We start from the raw sequence: 17,089 nt of genomic DNA on the forward strand, positions 1-17,089 counted from the left end.
TGATAGTCCCAATGCATATCTACAGAGGGTTACTAGAGTGTTAGTGAATTTTTACAAGGATTAAATGTCAGGAATTGTGAAAAACTGAGTTTAAATGTATTTGGCTAAGGTGTATGTAAACTTCCGACTTCAACTGTATTTACAACCATCATAAAATGGCCAACTTCACCCCTCTCCCCCTCTGCGGGAAAGAGAGGTCGCTGTAGAAAGGACCCACTGTAACCTGATCCTTCAGATCTTCACAGGAGAGTCATGACACCCCCCATGCTGGCATTGCAGTACTTTACAGAAACCTTCACCCTCCTTGAGACATGGTCGTTATTGAATGCCTTATGCTTTGTGGTGAGCATGGTTACTTCCCTAGTGTCCTTCCATTTCACAAAAAGCAGCTTGTTAGTTCTGATCAAACTATGGCCCCCCTCGCTGCTCTTTGTCATGTCGTTTACCTTGGTCTTGGGGAAAACGATTATGTTTGGATGAAATGTGCCACAAGCTACTCCAGTATTTTATTAAAAGCTTCTGTGTCGGTGTACTTAGTCATAGCTGCCTTCTTTTTAGCTTCTTGTTTGATATTCTTAGCTTTTACCTTTTTTCCCCACTTAAGAAGCCATCTTTTATTCTAAAGCGATGAAATTAAAGCGATGAATTCTATTTACAATGTATTGTAGCATGCTTGGTGGGTCTCGTCTCTGAGCCAGGTAGCAATAGTTCGCATTACGCATTAAAAGGTTCTAGGCCTTGCTTTGTCCCCCCCCAGGTCAACTGCATATCCCTGGAAAGCTTATCTCATTGGCTACAAGACTGTAAAGATGCAAAGTAGCCAATCCCCTGTGTAATGGATGCCTATGGCACGTAAGCAGGAAACATCATCATTTTCTTGTGCAAAGATATAGTCACTCTGTGGACATTCTATGTTGCCATTAAGTCATACGTCCTCAGATAACATTGCCAATAGGCTAGATTTGTTCCTACCAACCTAAGAATTAATGTCATACCCCCCATGTAGGTATAGCTCAAACACAAATCAAATTGAAGCTTACCTTGTAAGATGTTTGCTGTTTGGTGAAAATGTTGTGTAAAATAAACATTTGACTCTCGGGGCTGGTGATCAATAATGGTAGGTCACAGGCAGACAAATAAGACATCCTCATAATCTGTGGAGTCCCGACTTTCGGTGTGTATCAATGTATTCCGTTTTTATTTTGTTTATGCTTCACAACGCTAACAGGAATGTAGGTAGCAACCATCTTGAAAAAAGGTCTTATTCTTTGATGAGGTTTAACGGCGTTTGACATCCAATGTTAATGGTACATTACCGCCACCAGCTGGATGGGGTATTGAATAAAAAATATTCCTGGAAAGGGGTAACATGACATCATACAAAATAAAACACGTCAACTATAAAATAAATAATACAACCATACTTCTTCAATCACAGTCCACTCCAAAATACATCCCTACACAGGCTCAGGGTCCTGTGATGGAGCTACATTCACCAACAGGATTTCCTGCAACGCCTCGGTTGTAAAATCACGAAGACCCAAAAAATGTTCAGTGGCATTCACAATGATTCCAATTTTCTTAAACTTCTCCACAGTTTGTGCTGTACAGTTTATGACCATTGCAATAAATAATACAAGTCCACCTTTTTAATAACATGTAGCATTTCACTATCCCTCGGTTCATCCAAAACCCTGACCGACCAAAAACGAGTCTATGGTTTCCTATTTTCCAACATAGCTTTACATACTTTCCCTTTTTCTTTGCGACTGTAACCCACTCATTCTCACTTTCTGTACTATTAGCTTCACTCGACTCACTAGCAGTTTCAAACAAAACCTCAGTTTCTGCCATCTTCCGTCAATGAATGTCTAGCACTCCTTTCTCCCGTCAGTTCTTGAAATGAGGTCATCGGGCTCTGAGTTGGCTACTGAGTTGCAGTAAAGTATTTTTACATTTGAATTAAGGCGTTATTGTTTTAACCTCCTAGAGTCAATCAAAGTAACATAATAAAAAAATCCCCATCATAATCCGTCAGTTTAAAATAGAGATATCTGTCCACCGCATCTGCCAATGTCGCGCTTCCGCATCTGCGGTGAAAGGTGGCAGAGCTAGAGCGGTGTTTGTCAGACCATAAGACATCCCAAAAATTGGTCTAATCACGAAAACTTCTGTAGCGTCTGAATGATTTCACCTACAAACCATTATGACCACTCCATGGAAAGGGGAGACTCTCACGAAGAAAATTGTGTTTTCTGTTTTGATGCCCACAAGCAAATAAAGTTGTTACATTACGAGTCAAGTTGGTTTAACTACTGAAAAAATCAGGAACCTTCCCGCTAGCCATGATTGGCTGAGATAATGAGTGGGCTGTACTTGAGAGATGAGTTTCAGATTGGTCTGCCTGTAGCATCTTCTGTCTATAAAATGAGCTGCTTGTTATATGTAATCCTTCCTACTGCAGTTTTTTTTCGAAATATATAAAGTTAGCCATGGAGAACTGCAAATGTGTTGCTACTGCTCGCAATAACATTGCTGTCCTGAATGTATCAGGCGCTATCGACAAAGGTCAGTGGGAAAAAGTTGGAATGGACCACTTTCTGGTGACAATTGTGCCATGACTCTCAAAATGAATCAGAAGATGAGGAAATCCCTGATTTAGGTCAAAACAAATTAATTGAAGAAGACATCAGCCTTCTGATGACAGTGATGGGGAAGAAACGGCGATCAACAGTGTTGTTGTCACGGAAGAAGTTGAAGGAGTTTTGAAATCAGTGGAATGTCTGGTAGAAACAGAGTATGATGAGATTAATAGAATTCTGGCATTTGATTGCAAATGCAGAGGGAGTCGAAAAGAGAACACAGAAGGCTGTTGTATAAAACACCGGTGTCCGGATTACATATTCAAACTAACAGCAACCATGGCATCCGTGACGGAGAGGGAGAAAGATCTGATGATTCTTATGGAATTGCACACAATCTGTGTGAACCAGAATGACTTGACACAACGGGCCAAGCAAGCTGTACATCCAAAACGGAAAGGACACAGGACGTCTTATTTAATGAAATGGGTTGCAGGCTGCCGTAAAGTTTTAATCCATGTAACATTAACGTGTACGGGTAAGAGTCTAGTTACTGTTTGATATTGTACATTTCTAATTTTGTCAGAAAGTTGTTTTCATTGCAAGTTAAAGCTTACTGTTAGCTAGCTAGCTGACGTTAGATGGCTGTCTTGCTAGCTAACATTACGTGTATGATCTGTGTAGTAATGTTATCTCAGAATTCCATTTGCATTGCTAGTTATAGCCTAATGTTAGCTAGCTAACTAGCTAACATTGAACCTATTTGACAAACTAGCTAGCTATGACAATCCGTTTGTATTGCTAGTACTCTATGGATTAGGATTATGGTTCATTGTTTTGCTTAACAAAAGACTCCACTTCGCCAGATGTTTACATGACCCATCAAGTTAGCCAGGTGTGTCTGGCGGTGATTACGGCTATTTATTGTATAATAATGCCAACATATTTATATCTGGAATTTGTCTTTCAGTATCAGTAGAACATGCCTGACTCTCCTCCACTACTCAGGGAGAATGGTCTAATGCCTCCCATCAAAAAGACAGCTGGCCCAACAAGCACATGTTACACATGAAGAAATGAGGACTTGCAGTGAGTTGTGAACTTCATCAACATCTACGCAGAGGATAATGCAATAGTATTACCAGGACGCCACCCAGGACACAAATATTTTGGTGGAAAGCTGCTGCCATCCCATATGACAAAAGCAGCTGTGAGACGTCTTTACAAGGAATCAAACACAACACTTGGTATGTAACGCATAAACAACACGCTTTGATTACTTAATTTACCTCCAACATGATTGGCACAGCTTTTATTGATCTCACATTATTTCTGTATTTTCCAGAGGTACGTGTAGTCGGGCTGTCTTCCTTAAGGAATCTGTGGAGAAAATTGCTGCCCCACATCTCAAGCACTAAGCCCAGGACAGACCTGTGCTGGCAGTGCCAGAGGAACAGCTTTCAGGTCTTCAGATCTGCCAATCTGCCAGACAGGGGTTAACATCCCACAGCTGGTTGGACTGGAAGATGGTATGGTGCTGGGGGAGAGCTATTGGTTGCTATAACACCTGACTCAGTACTTCAGGCCACTGCCACAGTTCAAGAAGATACCATCACTTCAGGTGAAAATCATTTTCATTTCATTGTATGAGGTTATTCTTCTTGTCTAAACTTGGGAGGTGAATTGATGTCATGCAAGGTTGTAATGTCTTCTAAATTGTTTTGTTATTTCCTGTTTTACAGCTTCGATGATCTGGAGCCTGGTGTTGTTGTCGCCAAGGAGTGTTCAGACTCAGTCGGGACCAGATTGCAGCTGCTGCGCAACGCTGACATCCTTCCTCCCATAGATGGTCTGCCTGTACAAGCACCACCTGGACTGGACACAGCTAGACAAACGTATCTTTTTGAGAATATCCGGGAGTTTGGCAACAAAGAGGCTATGGACATCCAATGCCCTGCACCAAAGTCAAGGGCAGGACAGAAACAGTCTCTTAAAATATAAATTCCCTTGTTCATGCGTGGTTCAAATGAACCAGTTCATCACTGGGAGCGAATTCCCAGTCAACAGCACTATCTGCAGTGCCTCTATTCAAATGATCTCTCCTAACACATGTTGCTGCTTCAATTTTTTTTTGTATCCTGCTACTCAGCCACTTTACCCCTGATTGTATGCATATAACTACCTCATCTATCACTGATATCGTTACTGATATTATTCTTGTACTATATTATTTATATTGACACTATCTATTTTTGATTTTGCTACTATGCAAGTAACCATTTCACTGTACCGTTTACACCTTCTGTAGAGACTCATCCACTTAGCAAGATGTGGCTGGGGGTTATAGCATTTCTTTCACATGACCCATCAATTTAGACAAGTGTGTCTGGGTAAGTGTCATCTAATATTTATAAAATATTTCTATTTACCTGGAATTTTTCCTTATTGTAGGCTACTACTTTTACCACTTTTAGGTTTAGTCTTTACTACACTACTCACTGTTTAGCACATGACCTCACATGTGAATCCTTAAAGAGATGGGTGGGGCTGGCTTAAGAGGGTGTGAACAATGCTGAATGGGTTTAGACAAAGAAGAGCTCTCCAGTAGGTTTACCAAACAATTCAAGGGCCATTTTCTCAAAAGTGAGGTTACAGGTGCAGTGTATGATATACCATTTTCTAGCTCTGTGTCTCTGCTTTTATCCAATGTAAAAAAACACAATTTCAAAGTTTGCTACATCAGACCGAATCAAGGCGGTTGGGTCACATTTAAGAATGTGTTATTCAATGTGTTTCTCTGGGCTATAGCAGTAAAGGCCAAATTCAATATTTTATCAAATCTTTTTTTTAAATCTTTTTTTTATACCTAAAGAAGTCCTCCAATCCACCCTCCACCACTCCCCCTTATGTTTCGGGGGCCTATTAGCCACCAGTTACTGTCTGGGCCCCTAATTAGTGACTGACTAGATAATAAATAGTTCCACAATGCTCAGTCCTAGTTGCTGTGGTGATAAGAGTGGGTGGAGAACACTCACGACAGAGACACTACTAGAACACTTAGATGGCGTCTCGGGACCCAAAGATAATGGTATAAAGGCGTGCGTGTGTCCTCTGTGTGGGGTGTCGGCAGGTAGCCTGGCGGTTAAGGGCATTGGGCCACATAAAAAAAATGCTGGGTTGTTTGGTTGACCCAACTTCTGGGTTGTAGGCAATGGGTCACTTAGTTGGGTTGTTTTCTATAAAAAGAACAGTGTTGGATTGTTGATGCTGGGTTATTGGTGCTGGTTTGTTGAAATATGACCCAGCGGGTCAGATCAGAAGACTGGAGGTGTAGTTTAGTAGGGGCGAGGCTTTCAGATTGTTACATTAGCCACCCATGAGAGTAAACGTAATTCCGTTCATCTGTTCTGTTGTATAGTTATCACAGGTTGAACGATGACTTTTTTCTGCCTGTGTTTTATATATACAGGGCATTTCCACACTATGAGGTTGGAATAATACTGAGAAAATTATGATAATGCCCTTTTAGTGTAAGACCTGTTTGAAAGGACCACCTGAAATTTCAGCTTGTTTGTTGGGATAGAGTTTTGGCCTACCTGGTGACATTCAAGGTGGTAAATGAGTTAATAGGCCAATTAGAAAGAGAGTTCCAAACCTCCCGGCCAATAACAGCTAGTTTTCAGTTTTCCCCTCCCCACTCAGACCTCTCAGACATCCCTAGCAAAATTCTTGTTTGAGAAATTGCTCTTTGCAAAGAAGCATTTTTTAAATGATTTTTGACCATTTTAATTTTTAAAAAATCACAGTAATTTACTTAATTGTTACCCAGAAATTATTTGATATTGAGATAAAATAGCTGCATTGGAGCTTTAAATGAACCCATGTTTCTGTAATCTCACAATGTCCAAAAAATATTGTTTTTACGGTAACTTACTTAGCTGCCAGTTACCTGTAAGTCACATTATGTTACTATACATTCCAAATAAACTTTGGTTTAACAACCATCACTGTAAATTTATGGTAACATACTGTGCTTTTTTTACAGTCATGTACTGTTAAACCAAAGTTTATTTGGAATTTACAGTAACATACTGTACCTTTTTTACAGTAACTTACCAGCTGCAAGTAAGTTACTGTAAAAACAACAGGATTTGTTTTTACAGTACATGTTGGGTTATTCATGCAACCCAACTGACTAAGTCAAAATAACCCAGTGTGTGATCTATCCAATATTTACCCAGCGATGGGGTACCGAAGAACCCAAATTGGGTTGATTTTAACCCAGCATTTGTGAGTGTGTGTGTGCGTGTGTGTCTGTGTGTGAGAGAGAGAGGATGCTAGAGCAGGGAACAAGTGTGTAAAACTCATATGTGAGTGAGAGAGACATAGTTTGCTAGAGTAACGAGCTATAATCAGATCTTTAAAAAAAAAAAGTGCCTCGTAGTACAAGGGACATTGGAGTATAGAAGTGTTTCACATCAGAGCCATTTGACTATAGGTTCCCCTTGGGAGAGTACGTTTACCTCCACGCCAACGCCTGTTAAACATTGAGTGCCATACATAGCCAAGCTTGTTTACTGTATGTTATGCAAAGTATATAAAATCACCCTTTACACATGCTACACACTGTACAATATCTGACAGCTCAAAGCCAAACAGTGAGACATCAGTGTGCATCCCAAATAGCACCCTTTTCCCCCTATCGGTCAAAAGTAGTGCACTTTATTAAAGGGAATAGACCAGTTTTCTTCAGGTTACATTGAGGAAGAGACCAAACGTTATCAAGAACAACAACCTCCGTGCTCACTGCGCATCGCAGCAATTCAATGAAGTCTTTGCTAATTGAGACAGCCGGTATTGAGTTGCTGCCGATGATAAATTGGTTTAATGAGGTTGTTGTGTTTTCGGGTTTGTGTGTGCATTAATCACTTTCATCTGTTGCTGTGTGCAGTGGCTATAGTGACGCCTCATTTGACATGGCTATTTTCGGTTGTCACGGGTGTGTGTGATTACAAAATGTTTTCACCCTGTCATGATATATTCTGGAAGGTATCTGGACTTCATAGTTAAGAGTTCATATGATCAGTTCTGTTGAAGACTGTGTAACAGCACATAACTATAGCTACACCACAGCACATGTACAACGTGGTTATGAATATGGTAGCTAAATGGTAGTGTCATCAACAGGTGCATGGAGAGGGGTGACGCTGTAGACATAATTTAATTGATGAGTCTTGAGACTTAGTGGGGGGGGGGGGGGGGTAAAATTGTAGCTCTTCTATCTATACTTATTTCAGTAATAAATGAAGGTAAAGTTAAAGGCCATTAACAGTCGAAATCATGAAATTGGATGATATGTGGATGAAACCAGATCAAAGTATGTTGACCAAAGTATGAAAAATGTTGCTTCTACATTGATAAAGTTTGATCATAAAGTTACTGGACCGCTCCCCCACGTCAAATACTTAGATTCAGGAGGCGGGATTATTAAGGGGATCGGGTGACATCACTCAAACTCTCATTTTAATACACAAATGGTAACATAATATTCTCTTACCTAAATTAAATAACAACGGCATTGTAACGAACATCGGAGAAGGCGTGTTTGCAAAGGGGCGTGGTTTATATAGCTAGATAGCTACTCTGCTGGTGCCAAAATTTGACTGTAGTGTGTCAGCAAATATTGCAAGTTTACACTATTAATCTATGGCAAATATACTTACTGTATATGCGTCCCTTTCATCTGTGTCTGGTGTTAGCTAGTTTGCTGGCTAGCTAGGTCTTCAGCCTGCATGGAACAAAAGGGCGGGTCAGTGCTGCTGTGAACCGCATCCAAGACATGCCAAACGGGAGATGTAAAAAAATAAAAAAATAAAATGACATCGGTGGTGATGCAAATTCAATGTTGTTTAAATTGCTTTGTGTATCACCACATTTGTTTGAGATTATGTTGATGCTAACTGCTCACTACATCTAAGTTTCTTGACGTTTGCGTATCAAAGAGATGCCAGTCAAGGTGAGTTCATGAATATAAGCTCCCAGCCCACTCAGCCTGTCTTTTCAAACTTCCTGGTAGTTAGCCATGAGAGATTTACATTTGTCAAAAATGTTGAGCATTTCTATTCCCAAAAATGTTTATGGGTGATATTTTCAAAATGCTATTTTACATGGGAATCAGAATGACTGTTTGGCACCTTTAAAGTAACTTACTGTAAGATAAAGCGTTACCGCTTATTCATATAGTAAACTACTTTTATATGTGCCACATGCATAACGGACAGAAAACACCCACCTCTTTCTCATCTTTTTACCACTTATTTCTTTACTTCCTCAGCTCGGTATTCCCTAAACCATCTATCTATGTCTCTCTCTCTCTGGCATTCTCCATCTCTCCCATTCTCTCTCTAGACACAGTGCTTTTTCTTCTCCTCCTTCCGCTATCATTATTAGCTCTCCTCCTTCATTTATCCATGTGTTCTTCCTCTCTAACCACCCCTCCTCTCCATCCCTCTCTCCACTAGATTTGCTCTTGTATTGCTCTTGTATGAATGTGTGTGTGACTGTGTGTCTGTGTCTGTCTCTGTCTGTGTGAGTGTGTCTGTCTGTGTGAGTGCGAACGCTGCGAGATGACTTTACAAATGTTTCCCATTTGTTACCTCGCTGTAAACCCCACTAGGAACACATCAATCCCATTACTTTGGGACAAACACCCTAATCTCACTTCTGCCCTCCCGCACTAGTGGGCAATTGAAGCAATACTTCTCCACCCGGCCTCTTCCTCTGTGGGGGTTTTCCCTCCCTCTTTCTCTTTTTTTGTCTTCACCAAGAAATTGAAGCGAAACTTCTCACCCAGAGTTTTTCCTTCTCTCTTTCTCTTATTTTTTGTACTTTTCTGTTCCTGTGAATCAATTTTTTTATGTGATGGACGAATAAGAGACACATTATTGAGACTTATAAGCGGCTGTTTCTCTTGTGCAGCTGTTCTCAAACCTCTCCTCGTGTACCCCAGACGTTTCACAATTTTGTTTTAGCCCTGAACTAGAGTAACAGTATTGCTTCCGTCCCTCTCCTCGCCCCTACCTGGGGTCGAACCAGGGACCCTCTGCACACATCAACAACAGCCACCCTCGAAACATCGTTACCCATCGCTCCACAAAAGACGCAGCCTTTGCAGAGCAAGGAGAACAACTACTTCAAGGTCTCAGATCGAGTGACGTCACCGATTGAAACGTTATTAGCGCGCACCCCGCTAACTAGCTAGTCATTTCACATCGGTTACACTAGCTCACTTGATTCATCTCATCAAGGGCTTGATGATTATTTGACAAGTTGAATCAGGTGTGCTAGCTCTGGAATATATCAAATACATGGAACAAATGGGGGTCCCCGAGGAGAGGTTTAAGAACCACTGCTCTAGTGGACCCGACAGACAGATCTGTGTCCCAAATGGCACCCTAATCCCTGTCTAGTGCAATACATTTGAAGGGACCATGAGGCTCTGGTCAAAAGTAGTGCATTATAGTAATACGGTGCCATTTAGGACACAAAAAGTGTTCGCTTTTTTCTTCAAGCTAGAGAAGGTTTTCTTTTGGGCCTTAGGATCAGACAGTTTTCATTGAAGTCCAACATGGCTTCATATTACAGTTAGATTCCCATATTATTTGCAGTAACATAACAAATAACTGGTGCATTTTAAGAAGTGTAGCTTGGTTTCACCTAGTGAAGAGCACATTTTCAAGTTCATAAAAAACAAGTGTTCCCATCTCAAGAGGTTAAATAACCAAATTAGTAAGTGCCAAATAAAGTAACAGGGTTGACCGTAGCAGGGTTGACGATTTCATCTTAAAGGAAAATGTAGCTTTATTACAACCAAATCACTATTTTTGATGTAAATAGCATGTCATAGAAGGGTCCAGACACTTTTTAACAATTTCACTTGTTTTTGGGGCGTTTGAAAAAACATGAAAAAGTACTACAAAACACCTAAATATGTCCTTTTAGAAATGGAAAAGCCTAGCAGTATAGTGATGCAGGTCTTTAGATGTTGTACACATGAAATTGTGTCATTCCGAACTTTATCTGCAACGTTATATTCCATAGTAGCTTCGTTTCACTGTTTCAGAGACGCATCAGTGACATGGCAGGATATGTTTTGAAACAATTACTGCTTCGCAGTCAGTGAATTCACAAGTCAGTGAATTCTATGTGTTACAGCAGGATGAGTCAACAGATGTGGCGGGCCTGGCATAGCTCCTGGTATATGTCCGTTACGTTTATGGGGGGTCAATTAGGAAGACATCCTCTTCTGCAAACTACTGGAAACCAGGACAACAGGAGAGGATATTTTGAAAGTACTGGACAGATTTGTGACGTCAAATGGACTTTGGTGGTCAAGATGTGTTGGTATCTGTAGTGATGGAGCAAAAGCCATGACAGGGAGACATAGTGGAGTTGTAACGCGCGTGCAAGCAGTTGCTCCCGACACCACTTGGGTACACTGCAGCATCCACCGAGAGGCTCTTGCTGCCAAGGGAATGCCTGACAGCTTGAAATACGTTTTTCACTACAGTGAAAATGGTTAACTTTGTTAAAGCAAGGCCCCTGAACTCTCGTGTATTTTCTGCATTATGCAATGATATGGGCAGCGACCATGTAACACTTTTACAACATACAGAAGTGCGCTGGTTTTCAAAGTATTGACACGTTTTTTTAATTGAGAGACGAGCTTAAAGTTTTCTTTACTGACCATCATTTTCACTTGTCTGACCGATTTGATGATGACGAGTTTCTCACACGACTGGCCTATCTGGGTGATGTTTTTTCTCACCTGAATGATCTGAATCTAGGATTACAAATACTCTCCGCAACTATATTCAATGTGTGGGACAAGAAGTTGGAGCTCTTCTCTGTCTGCATTAACAAGGACAACACACAAATCTTTCCATCATTGTGTGATTTTTTGTGTGCAAATGAACTCAAGCTTACGGACAATGTCAAATGTGATATAGCGAAGCACCTGAGTGAGCTGGTTGCGCAGTTACGCAGGTACTTTCCCGTAACGGACAACACAAACAACTGGATTCGTTATCCCTTTCATGCCCTGCCTCCAGTCCACTTACCGATATCTGAACAAGAGAGCCTCATCGAAATTGCAACAAGCGGTTCTGTGAAAATTGAATTTAATCAAAAGCCACTGCCATATTTCTGGATAGGGCTGCGCTCAGAGTATCCTGCCTTGGCAAATCACGCTGTTAAGACACCGATGCCATTTGCAAACACGTACCTATGTGAAAGTGGATTCTCAGCCCTCACTAGCATGAAAACTAAATACGGGCACAGACTGTGTGTGGAAAATGATTTAAGACTGAGACTCTCCAATACAACCCAACATTGCAGCGTTATCTGCATCCTTTCAAGCACACCCTTCTCATTAACCCGTGGTGAGTTATTCACAATTTTTGATGAACATGTAAGATGGTGAAATAAACAGCAAAATGATTGATTAATATTATATTATTATTTGTGCCCTGATCCTATAAGAGCTCTTTGTCACTTCCCACGAGCCGGGTTGTGACAAAAACTATTTTTGTTTCATCGGACCAGAGGACATTTCTCCAAAAAATACGATCTTTGTCCCCATGTGCAGTTGCAAACCGTAGTCTGGCTGTTCTATGGCGGATTTGGAGCAGTGGCTTCTTCCTTGCTGAGCGGCCTTTCAGGTTATGTCGATATAGGACTCGTTTTACTGTGGATGTAGATACTTTTGTACCTGTTTCCTCCAGCATCTTCACAAGGTCCTTTGCTGTTCTGGGATTGATTTGCACTTTTCGCACCAAAGTACGTTCATCTCTAGGAGACAGAAGCGATATGATGGCTGTTTGATCCCATGGTGTTTATACGTACGTGCTATTGTTTGTACAAATGAACGTGGTACCTTCAGGCATTTGGAAATTGCTCCCATGGATGATCCAGACTTTATTGAGGTCTACAATTTTTTTTCTGAGGTCTTGGCTGATTTCTTTTGATTTTCCCATGATGTCGAGCATAGAGGCACTGAGTTTGAAGGTAGGCCTTGATGTCAATTAGCCTATCAGAATTGTCTAAAGCCATGACATCATTTGAACTGTTTGGCCATAATTACCGTTATTATGTTTGGAGGAAAAGGTGGGAGGCTTGCAAGCCGAAGAACAACATCCCAACCGTGAAGCACGGGGGTGGCAGCATCATGTTGTGGGGGTGGTTTGCTGCAGGAGGGACTGGTGCACTTCACAAAATAGATGTCATCATGAGGAGGAAAATTATGTGGATATATTGAAGCAACATCTCAAGACATCAGTCAGGAAGTTAAAGCTTGGTCGCAAATGGGTCTTCCAAATGGACAATGACCCCAAGCATTCCAAAGTTGTGGCAAAATGGCTTAAGGACAACAAAGTCAAGGTATTGGAGTGGCCATCACAAAGCCCTGACCTCAATCCTATAGAACATTTGTGAACAGAACTGAAAAAGCCTGTGCGAGCAAGGAGGCCAACAAACCTGACTCAGTTACATCAATCTGTCAAGAGGAATGGGCCAAAATTCAGCCAACTTATTGTGGGAAGCTTGTGGTAGGCTACCCGAGACATTTTACCCAAGTTAAACAATTTAAAGGCAATGCTACCAAATACTAATTGAGTGTATGTAAACTTCTGACCCACTGGGAGTGTGATGAAAGAAATGAAAGCTGAAATAAATCATTCTCTCTACTATTATTCTGACATTTCACATTCTTAAAATAATGTGGTGATCCTAACTGACCTAAAACTGGGAATATTTACTCGGATTAAATGTCAGGAATTGTGAAAAACTGAGTTTAAATGTAGTATTTGGCTAAGATGTATGTAAACTTCCGACTTCAAATGTACCTCTCTGATTGTATATTTATTTCTATAATTGAAAACAGCATGGCCACAAACAAAGCAATGCATATAAAATATCAAAACAGGTACAGATTAACTAGAATATAATATTAAATTCTTCTAAAATTCTTAATCTCTCATGCTTCAGAGGATGTGCTTTGATTGTGTTGCCCATGTGCTTTTTGTGTGGCATTCTAGCTTGAATATTCACAAAAATAGTAAGTGAACTGCTACTGTGTTTTACTTGGTAGTGTTACATTTTTTTTCCCACAACGCTAAGTAAATTACTGTAATCTAATGGATTCTGTTTATACAGTACATAACTGTTGATTATATAATCATTTACTGTGACAGTTAAGGGATTTTCTTACAGTGGAGCTAACCCAATATTCACAACAATATCCAAGCAACTAACTGCCATTAGGTTACTGTGAAATGCATAATAAACTCAACAGTGCAGCTCTTTATTGTCACATGCTTTTGCAAAGATGGCAGAACTGACAGTATTAAAAGTGGTGATAAACCTTTGATCAACATAACCATCAGCCACTTGAACTGGTACAACACTTCCACTGACTGTTGGCACAAATACACAAAATTCTGTAATAATTGTTGTTTACTGTTCTTTCACTGCAAGCAGTAGCCTGTAGTGTACTGTAAAATTACATGAACTTTTTAACAGTGTAACATTTCATGGTATAAAGGAAAACATGGTGAAGAGCGAAAGAACAGAATGGTTGTACAGCCACACAAAAACAAGGTTATTGAGCGGTTCTTTGTCAGTGGTGAGGGTGATATGTCTAACAATTTTTTTTTTTGCATATCATTAAGGGTTCTTTACTGCTGTGATGGTTTAAAAAGTTTTACCGTACACTACAGGCTACTGGTTGCATTGAAAGCACGGTAAGCAACAAGTTCCAGATTTTTTGTATTTGTGCCAATGGTCATTGGAAGTGTACCAGTGGTTATGGTTATGGGAAACACTTTATTTGGATAATCCATCTGTAGATGCTCTACAGACTATCAGTAACATTTACCAGCCCTAACCCTTATTCTAACTGTAACTTTAGCAAGCAGTTGCTATCCGGACTATCCAAATAAAGTGTGTTCTGTTAAGTTGCAAAGGTTGAGCACCTTTCATCACATTTCACAGTAACTTAATAGCAGTTAGTTGCCTGGAAGTTGCTATGAATATTGCATTACCTAACTGGCACCCAAGTGTTTGTAAGTCTTTGTAAATATCACAGCTCCTCATCTCGGGAAGGGCCACACATTGTATGTGGTACAGCAGTCCCACACTCTTCCAGCATCTGCTCTCCAACAGCACAGTGGCCCGGGGCACAGTCAGGGCACAAAATTCCATGTTGAACTGCATCTTCGACGATTAATGTCCCTTTGGAGTTGCCCTTTTTCTCCTCCCAGACACGACCCTGTCTTTTTTTCCTCCTTTGTCTGCTCTTGAGTGTTTTGTTTCACTCTTCCTGGCATTGCCTTCTGTATTTCCAATGTGTTGAGCTGCTATCGATCTCTGACAGGCGTTCTGGTGTTTTTTGCCCTCTCTATGTTCTCTGCATACTGTATTTAAGGTCGTTCTACAGTTGTTCCATAAAGGACAGTTCTGAAATTAGAAAATCTTGACTTTTTAATTGTTTTGGTGGCTTATGACTTGATGGCGGTCACAATGCCTGCCATGGAATTAATTTGCAATACATGCAGCTATTCAAGTACTATGTAACAAATGTTAATATGTTATTACTAGTTTTACTACAAAGTTATGAGCAACTTAATGTAAAGTATTTCAGACTAATGCTGTATGGGGTGCATAGGTATCAAGACCAAATGGACATGCATCTTTTCAAAATGAATAATGTCTGTTTAAGGGAGTGAGTGTGATGCCCACATTCTTTCCATCTGTCTCTGGATCAACAGAAATGAGAGGTAAAGGGAACATTTAATAGAGCTTGCTTTACAAATCAACACAGATGTATGCAACAGGTCAACTGTATATTTTTAACCCTTTCAAATACCACATGTTGCTATTTAGTTATCAAATGATACAGTGAGTGCACTGCTATAATCTTACTCTTAAAAAATGATATTAATTTAGCTCATATCTTATTAGTGAAGAGTATTTTGAATCTGCTGTAGATTACTTGTTTGGTGCACTTTGTCAGTGTCTAGTTGTTTGGGGACTCCAAGAGAGGGATGCTTGTAATGGAGTCTTTAATGAATGTGGTTGAAGACAGACACAGCTAAAGATATAATCTACATTTAATGTCTACACAGCTCTGGGTTTACAGTACAACCTGTCCGGAAGGCAGATCTGTGTGTGTGTGTGTGTGTGTGTGTGTGTGTCTAGTTGTTTGGGGACTCCAAGAGAGGGATGCTTGTAATGGAGTCTTTAATGAATGTGGTTGAAGACAGACACAGCTAAAGATATAATCTACATTTAATGTCTACACAGCTCTGGGTTTACAGTACAACCTGTCCGGAAGGCAGATGTGTGTGTGTGTGTGTGTGTGTGTGTGTGTGTGTGAGCATGCGTATGGAATGCGTGCATGGATCTGTGATTCTTCATTGTCTCCACTCCCACTCTTCCTGAGTTACCCCTGCTCTCTCTAACAACAATGTAGAAAATTCCATGAATACATATTTAAAAAATGACAAACTCACACCTTCGCCACTCTTCTCCCCCTCCTCTTCCCTCAGCTCCCCCTGCTCTACGGCTTTCTGTCAACGAATCCTTGGTGGTAGACCCCGGGAAGGACGTGACCCTGTCATGCGAGGTGACCGCCGGATTGCCTAAACCCACCGTCACCTGGTCGCGCTACCTGAACCCGTTGCCGAGAAACTCGTTGGTAAGAGACGGGACTCTGGAGTTGCGCTCGGTGACGCCCGCCGACTCAGGCTTCTACAACTGCACTGCAGTCAACAATGTGGGGAACCCGGCCAAGAGGAACGTCAACCTCCTCGTCCGAAGTCAGTGTGTGTTTATGTTTGACCGTTTGGGCATGTCTAGAGGGTTTGAATTTGCACTGATATACAGTAGTGTGTGTCTGTGTTTGACTGTTTGCAGTGATATACAGTCGGATCTGAAATTATTGGCACCCTTGATAAAGTTGATCAAAAAAGACAATACAAAAAAATAACACGAAAACTGAGCTACAGTATATTATTGTATGCTAAGATAATGGGGAAATTATATTATTTTATACTAATACAATTGCTCAAAGAAAGAGATTTTGTTTAACAAGTAGTGTTTTTTTCTCAAAAAGAAAGGGGTCAAAATGATTGGCACCTCTGTTTTCAATACCATTCAATACCTCACCTTGCGAGGATAATGGCACTGAGCCTTTTCTAAAAACCCTTCCTCCATACAGAATCTTGGCAGATCCTTGATATCCTTAGACTGCCCTCTTCAATTCAAAGCAGATGTTCAATGGGGTTCAAAAATCTTATATGGCCATTGCAAAATTTAGATTTTGTGGTCAACTATCCATCCACTTGCGGCGAAGTTTTTGGCTAAAATGTCCTTGCAATGGATAAAGTTCAGTGTGCCATTGACCTTAAGTGCCCCAGAACCAGTGGTAGCAAAATAGGCCCATAACATCA

At 40.7% G+C, this 17,089-nt stretch overlaps 1 protein-coding gene across 1 annotated transcript in view; it reads left to right on the top strand.

The window, feature by feature from the left end:
• The window catches only part of LOC139530526 (MAM domain-containing glycosylphosphatidylinositol anchor protein 1-like), a 292,852-nt gene that overhangs the window by 180,691 nt on the left and 95,072 nt on the right, over nt 1-17,089 (top strand). The window contains exon 7 of the mRNA XM_071327017.1: nt 16,187-16,456. Coding sequence (XP_071183118.1) covers nt 16,187-16,456 — 270 coding nt within the window. The remainder of the gene's footprint in view (nt 1-16,186; nt 16,457-17,089) is intronic.

This window comes from Salvelinus alpinus, chromosome 9 (assembly GCF_045679555.1).
Source record: "Salvelinus alpinus chromosome 9, SLU_Salpinus.1, whole genome shotgun sequence".
In the NCBI taxonomy this organism is placed as follows: domain Eukaryota; kingdom Metazoa; phylum Chordata; class Actinopteri; order Salmoniformes; family Salmonidae; genus Salvelinus; species Salvelinus alpinus.